An 8245-nucleotide genomic window follows, 5' to 3' on the forward strand; every position below is an offset into this window, starting at 1 on the left:
CAGGTTGGGGGTCTCTCCTCTCTGTACACAGGTTGGGGGTCTCTCCTCTCTGTATGCAGGTTAGGGGTCTCTCCTCTCTGTACGCAGGTTAGGGGTCTCTCCTCTCTGTACTCAGGTTGGGGGTCTCTCCTCTCTGTACACAGGTTGGGGGTCTCTCCTCTCTGTACACAGGTTGGGGGTCTCTCCTCTCTGTACACAGGTTGGGGGTCTCTCCTCTCTGTACACAGGTTAGGTTCCTCCTCTCTGTACTCAGGTTGGGGTCTCTCCTCTCAGTGCACAGGTTGGGGGTCTCTCCTCTCTGTATGCAGGTTGGGGGTCTCTCCTCTCTGTACTCAGGTTGGGGGTCTCTCCTCTCAGTGCACAGGTTAGAGGTCTCTCCTCTCTGTACTCAGGTTGGGGGTCTCTCCTCTCTGTACACAGGTTGGGGGTCTCTCCTCTCTGTACACAGGTTGGGGGTCTCTCCTCTCTGTACTCAGGTTGGGGGTCTCTCCTCTCTGTACACAGGTTGGGGGTCTCTCCTCTCTGTACACAGGTTAGGTTCCTCCTCTCTGTACTCAGGTTGGGGTCTCTCCTCTCAGTGCACAGGTTGGGGGTCTCTCCTCTCTGTACTCAGGTTGGGGGTCTCTCCTCTCTGTACACAGGTTAGGTTCCTCCTCTCTGTACTCAGGTTGGGGTCTCTCCTCTCAGTGCACAGGTTAGGGGTCTCTCCTCTCTGTACTCAGGTTGGGGGTCTCTCCTCTCTGTACACAGGTTGGGGGTCTCTCCTCTCTGTACACAGGTTAGGTTCCGCCTCTCTGTACTCAGGTTGGGGTCTCTCCTCTCAGTGCACAGGTTGGGGGTCTCTCCTCTCTGTACTCAGGTTGGGGGTCTCTCCTCTCTGTACACAGGTTAGGTTCCTCCTCTCTGTACTCAGGTTGGGGTCTCTCCTCTCAGTGCACAGGTTGGGGGTCTCTCCTCTCTGTATGCAGGTTGGGGGTCTCTCCTCTCTGTACTCAGGTTGGGGGTCTCTCCTCTCAGTGCACAGGTTAGGGGTCTCTCCTCTCTGTACTCAGGTTGGGGGTCTCTCCTCTCTGTACACAGGTTGGGGGTCTCTCCTCTCTGTACACAGGTTGGGGGTCTCTCCTCTCTGTACTCAGGTTGGGGGTCTCTCCTCTCTGTACACAGGTTGGGGGTCTCTCCTCTCTGTACACAGGTTGGGGGTCTCTCCTCTCTGTACACAGGTTGGGGGTCTCTCCTCTCTGTACACAGGTTAGGTTCCTCCTCTCTGTACTCAGGTTGGGGTCTCTCCTCTCAGTGCACAGGTTAGGGGTCTCTCCTCTCTGTACTCAGGTTGGGGGTCTCTCCTCTCTGTACACAGGTTAGGTTCCTCCTCTCTGTACTCAGGTTGGGGTCTCTCCTCTCAATGCACAGGTTGGGGGTCTCTCCTCTCTGTACACAGGTTAGGGGTCTCTCCTCTCTGTACTCAGGTTGGGGGTCTCTCCTCTCTGTACACAGGTTGGGGGTCTCTCCTCTCTGTACACAGGTTAGGTTCCTCCTCTCTGTACTCAGGTTGGGGTCTCTCCTCTCAGTGCACAGGTTGGGGGTCTCTCCTCTCTGTACACAGGTTAGGGGTCTCTCCTCTCTGTACTCAGGTTGGGGGTCTCTCCTCTCTGTACACAGGTTGGGGGTCTCTCCTCTCTGTACACAGGTTAGGTTCCTCCTCTCTGTACACAGGTTGGGGGTCTCTCCTCTCTGTACTCAGGTTGGGGTCTCTCCTCTCAGTGCACAGGTTAGGGGTCTCTCCTCTCTGTACTCAGGTTGGGGGTCTCTCCTCTCTGTACACAGGTTGGGGGTCTCTCCTCTCTGTACACAGGTTAGGTTCCGCCTCTCTGTACTCAGGTTGGGGTCTCTCCTCTCAGTGCACAGGTTGGGGGTCTCTCCTCTCTGTACTCAGGTTGGGGGTCTCTCCTCTCTGTACACAGGTTAGGTTCCTCCTCTCTGTACTCAGGTTGGGGTCTCTCCTCTCAGTGCACAGGTTGGGGGTCTCTCCTCTCTGTATGCAGGTTGGGGGTCTCTCCTCTCTGTACTCAGGTTGGGGGTCTCTCCTCTCAGTGCACAGGTTAGGGGTCTCTCCTCTCTGTACTCAGGTTGGGGGTCTCTCCTCTCTGTACACAGGTTGGGGGTCTCTCCTCTCTGTACACAGGTTGGGGGTCTCTCCTCTCTGTACTCAGGTTGGGGGTCTCTCCTCTCTGTACACAGGTTGGGGGTCTCTCCTCTCTGTACACAGGTTGGGGGTCTCTCCTCTCTGTACACAGGTTGGGGGTCTCTCCTCTCTGTACACAGGTTGGGGGTCTCTCCTCTCTATACTCAGGTTGGGGTCTCTCCTCTCTGGGCACAGGTTGGGGGTCTCTCCTCTCTGGGCACAGGTTTGGGGTCTCTCCTCTCTGTACACAGGTTAGGGGTCTCTCCTCTCTGTACGCAGGTTTGGGGTCTCTCCTCTCTGTACGCAGGTTTGGGGTCTCTCCTCTCTGTACGCAGGTTGGGGGTCTCTTCTCTCTTTACTCAGGTTGGGGTCTCTCCTCTCTGTACACAGGTTGGGGGTCTCTCCTCTCTATACTCAGGTTGGGGGTCTCTCCTCTCTGGGCACAGGTTTGGGGTCTCTCCTCTCTGTACACAGGTTTGGGGTCTCTCCTCTCTGTACACAGGTTAGGGGTCTCTCCTCTCTGTACGCAGGTTAGGGGTCTCTCCTCTCTGTACACAGGTTAGGGGTCTCTCCTCTCTGTACGCAGGTTTGGGGTCTCTCCTCTCTGTACGCAAGTTGGGGGTCTCTCCTCTCTGTACGCAGGTTAGGGGTCTCTCCTCTCTGTACGCAGGTTTGGGGTCTCTCCTCTCTGGGCACAGGTTTGGGGTCTCTCCTCTCTGTACTCAGGTTTGGGGTCTCTCCTCTCTGTACGCAGGTTTGGGGTCTCTCCTCTCTGTACTCAGGTTGGGGTCTCTCCTCTCAGTGCACAGGTTGGGGGTCTCTTCTCTCTGTACGCAGGTTGGGGGTCTCTCCTCTCTGTACTCAGGTTGGGGGTCTCTCCTCTCTGTACACAGGTTGGGGGTCTCTTCTCTCTTTACTCAGGTTGGGGTCTCTCCTCTCTGTACACAGGTTGGGGGTCTCTCCTCTCTATACTCAGGTTGGGGGTCTCTCCTGTCTGTACGCAGGTTGGGGGTCTCTTCTCCTATGATTGGGGGTCTCTCTTTGCTGTCTCTCTGTACTCAGGTTGGGGTTTCTCCTCCCCTCCTCAGTGATTGGTGGGCGGAGGGAGGGTCCCCTGGGGCCCTTGTACTGGGCAGCTGTAAGGAGGAGAATTGGGAGTCATTCCTCCTCTGAGCGGAGATCGGAGGAGATCTGATAGGGGCCCCTGGAGGGGTAGGATGGCGCTGAGCTCCCGGGCCCGGTCCTTCTCAGTGGAGGCGCTGGTGGGGAAGAGGAAGCTGGAGGAGCCAGGGGCCACAGAGGACAAGGAGCCCCTGAGGGACCCCAGGACTGAGGAGGAGCCGGGTTAGTGAGAGGAATACAATGGGAACCCCAAATTCTACTCCCTTCACCCCATGTATGATACGGGGACCGCTCACACTCTGTACCCCCGTTGTGTCCCCGCAGAAAAAAGATCCAAATCCGCGGCGCCCCTTTCCCCCGCCTGTGCGGAGCGCCCTCCGGTCCAAGTTGAGCTGCAAGGGGGGGATCTATGGAGGAGATTCCATGAGATCGGAACCGAGATGATCATCACCAAGGCGGGCAGGTACCCTCCACTCTCATATACTGTGTACCCTCCACCCTCATATACTGTGTGTCCTCCTCCTCCACCCTCATATACTATGTGCCATCATAGGCGGCTCTCTAATTAGGCAAATTAGGCGGTCGCCTAAGGCCTCACACTCACAGGGGCCTCGCAATCACCTAATTTGCCTGATTAAAGAGCTTGAGATGGGTAGGAATAGCAGAGCCCGGGTGGCTGGACGACGAGGTGAGTAGCAGAGCTCCCGCCTCTACTGCACTGACTGCTCTGTATCACACTCCCTGCCTGTGTGCTTGGCCGGTGATCACCGGCTCCTCCGAGTCGCTCTCTCCTTCCCCATGCAGCACCACTCAGCCCCTTCTCCCCTAAGAACAGGGACCCCTTCTCACCAGGGGACAGGGGCCCCCATCTCCCCTGGGGACAGGGACCCCCTTCTCACCTAGGTACTGCACTGATAGAGACAGAGCACTGACCCCACACAGAGATGCAAGGAGAGAGAGAGAGAGAGAGAGAGAGAGAGAGATGACACCTGTGTTGAGATAGAGGACACTGAAACCAGCACTTTAAGGCTCTTAATATATGCAATGTATGCAGTAAATTTTTATCGCTTGAATTATTTTTTCCATTAAGCGCGTGAGTGGGGCCTCATGTCTAAGTTATGCCTAAAGCCTCACAAAGTCTAGAGCCACCTCTGTGTGCCATGTCCGTCATCGGGAAATACAGACCTATATACCGTTTATTATATACAGGGGTTCCATATATAGTCAGCAGCGAGTGTTCTATATACTGGTAATTAGTACACAGGTCTGTACTTATATTCCTTGTATTCAGTCTGTAGCCTATATACCGTGTAGTATATATATATATATATATATATATATATATTCCGTACCGAGTGCAGTACCGGTGTGTACTGTCTAATATGTATATATATATATGTATTATAGAGAGAGCTATATACCGTGCTATATATAATGTACGATTCAAAATATGTATATACAACCCCCCATCCTCTATATACACCCCGGACTGTTCTATGCCCCCCCCAAACTCTTCCCTCTCTCCCACAATTCATTTTCGGGGTTTAGCTCCGGGCAGATTTGGGGTGTTTTGGGGCAGAAATTAGATTTTCAGGAAGTTCAGGTGATAATATTCTGTGTACCCCGAGATCAGAATTCCGCCCCAATATATCATTCATATATATATATATATATATATTCCTGTACACTGTATATACATTACATGTCCCGATATATGATATATATATTCCTGTACACTGTATATACATTACATATCCCGATATATGATATATATATTCCTGTACACTGTATATACATTACATGTCCCGATATATCATATAGTAATCACATACAGTCATAATATCACCAAATATTGTATAGAATATATGATATCTCTTTATATTATAAGTACAATATTCCCATATATATCATTTTCCCTATACAGTGATATAAAATATATATCACACTCTATATATGTTTCAATATTGTACACCCAATCTTCCTATCCAGTCATATATAATCTTCCCATACATTGTATATACAGGATTATATGGAGTATACATTGTATATACAGGATTATATAGAGTATACATTGTATATACGGAGTATATGGAGTATACATTATATATACAGGATTATACGGAGTATACATTGTATATACAGGATTATATAGAGTATACATTGTATATACAGGATTATATAGAGTATACATTATATATACAGGATTATACGGAGTATACATTGTATATACAGGATTATATAGAGTATACATTGTATATACAGCATTATATAGAGTATACATTGTATATACGGAGTATATGGAGTATACATTGTATATACGGAGTATATGGAGTATACATTGTATATACAGGATTATAAGGAGTATACATTATATATACAGGATTATACGGAGTATACATTGTATATACAGGATTATAAGGAGTATACATTGTATATATAGGATTATATGGAGTATACATTGTATATATAGGATTATATAGAGTATACATTGTATATACGGAGTATATGGAGTATACATTGTATATATAGGATTATATGGAGTATACATTGTATACAGATGGGGGGAGGGGGGTAATTCACCATTTGCTGTCCGGAGGAGGAATTTCTCCGAATATTTCCAGCAAACTTCTCTGTTTATTCTACAAACTACATCCAACCAATGTCCTTTCCAGACCCCAACCCCCCCTCTCCCCCACCCCCACACTCAGCTATCACCCCCAATCCCCCCCCCCCCCCCCCCACACACACACAGCTATCACCCCGGTTCGGTTCTGGTTGATCCTTTTTAGTGGCACAGACAGTTCATATTTCAGGTCGGGATTTCACTCCTTCCATACACCATACGATCCGGTCCGAGGAGGAAACCTTCTCCTGAAACATAAACTGTCTGTGGGGTTACAAATAAAAGTATCATTTGGAGAACCGCCCTGTGATGTCACAATACAACTATACACAGAATGTGTGCATTGTGACGTCACCTCTCTGATCATGACATCATAATGTGACCTCATTACCGGGAGAACAGAACATGAATTACAATATAGAACAGTCCCTGTCTGTATATAATCATTTATTATTATTTTATATCCACGTCACCCGCGGTGTACTGTGACGTCACACGGTAATCAGACAATGGTCTTCTATCCAGACATGTGACGTCACAGATATTACAATTACTGCACAATATAAATAATCAGGAGAATGGAGAGCAGCTCAGGGATTGGCCGAATATTCATCCGACGTAATAACGTCATCAGTACAAATTTCCATGTACGATTACGTCAGAGTCTGACAGAAAAATAGACAGCAAATGTATCCGATAATTAGCAGCAATCATAATATAACATATATCTACAAATATACTACGTCATCAAAAATAAATACAGATAAGAGATCCGATCATAAATCTTATACTGAAGGAAAGCGGATAGAAATGTTCTGATAATTCCCCATTGTCCACAGAAACTCCTTTGTGATAAATATCCGGATCTCTCCGAACTGGAATAATTGTAATATTTCCTGTTATAATGTAACAAAAAATAATAAATATCCATATAAAATATTTCTGTAGCTTTGCGAGATAATTGTAACAATCAGTGGAAATTGTTAACAAATCTATTATTATTATTATTATTATTATTATTATTATTATTATTATTATTATTATTATTATTATTATTATATGCATAGGATGTAATGCTACCCAGCACTAAAAATAAATCATTTTATATGTATACACAACTATTTTATATAGATAGACAGATATATATATTTATAATTCTTTATAGGTCTGTTACATCATTTCCACTGATTATTACAAAGTAATATAAATATTTTTATATTACTTTTTTATATTTTTATTTTATATTTATTTGTCTATCTATATAAAATATTTGTATTATATTGCAATAATCAGTGGAAGTTATATAACAAATCTATTGGTACTTATTATTATTATTATTATTATTATTATTATTATTATTATTTGGAGTTAACAATTTGTTAAAAATATATTTTTATTTATAAAATGTGGCGAAGGGAATAGAAAAGTTCTTCTGATGACATGAAATCCGGATAATAATAAATTGTGGTGAATTTATTTATTTTTATCCTCTTATAATCTTCACTCCTTTTTGTATTTATTATCATGATTAGTTATAATATATATTTATATATTGTGTGTAATTCCGTACAATTATACAGACAGAGGATCGTTTGTATTTTCTTCTATTCTATATATATATATATATACCCCGACTTGTGACGTCACTGTGTATCTTCCTCCCTGGAAGCACACTGTATATATCCTCCTCCTGTATACAGACATTTTATTTCTATCCTGAGAAGAACTTTCTACAAATATTCCGGATTTCCGATCACTGGTGGGAAATGTTTTCCATTCTCTCCGATGTTTCTGTAGAAGATAATCTCTCTGTGTGTGGACTGATGGAAATCGATGGACGATGATTGAGAACGTTTATATCCGTCTTCTCTCTATAATCGTGTCTCTAAATACCCCCTCCCCTCCCCCATAGAGGATGATTGGAGGGGGAGGGGGGAATGGGGTATTTTAGTTGTTGAATATTTCGGTTGATTTGGTTTGATATAAAATAATAAAAAGATCGGTTATAATTCTCCCCAAAAAAATCAGAGAATTGTCAGTGATACTTTATTGATTTGCACCGATATCGAGATTTTCAGGATGTCCCCTCCCCCCTTTGTGCATGGGGGGGGCAGCTCTGCCTGGGAACCAATCAGCTTCTTCAATGAAGATCTGACAATGAGGCCCTTCATATATATAACGATTTTGCTGCGTTTTGACGCCTCCCAGCGCTGCGTCTTGAAAAGCGCAGCAAAAACGCAGCTCCCTAGTGAGGCTCCGCCCACACTGCACTCCATAAAACGTCCGAGCAAAAAACGCCGATAATAAATAGAGTATTT

At 45.9% G+C, this 8245-nt stretch overlaps 1 protein-coding gene across 1 annotated transcript in view; it reads left to right on the plus strand.

Annotated features, from left to right (window-relative positions):
- The first annotated feature begins 3362 nt into the window (after positions 1 to 3362).
- TBX22 (T-box transcription factor 22) overlaps positions 3363 to 8245 on the plus strand; it is a 28775-nt gene continuing 23892 nt past the window's right edge. Inside the window, exons 1-2 of the mRNA XM_077463237.1 lie at positions 3363 to 3526; positions 3629 to 3767. Coding sequence (XP_077319363.1) covers positions 3400 to 3526; positions 3629 to 3767 — 266 coding nt within the window. The 5' untranslated portion in view covers positions 3363 to 3399. The remainder of the gene's footprint in view (positions 3527 to 3628; positions 3768 to 8245) is intronic.

Source organism: Lithobates pipiens, unplaced genomic scaffold (assembly GCF_037356315.1).
Source record: "Lithobates pipiens isolate NorthernLeopardFrog02 unplaced genomic scaffold, aLitPip1_a1.2 Scaffold_3, whole genome shotgun sequence".
Lineage (NCBI taxonomy): Eukaryota > Metazoa > Chordata > Amphibia > Anura > Ranidae > Lithobates > Lithobates pipiens.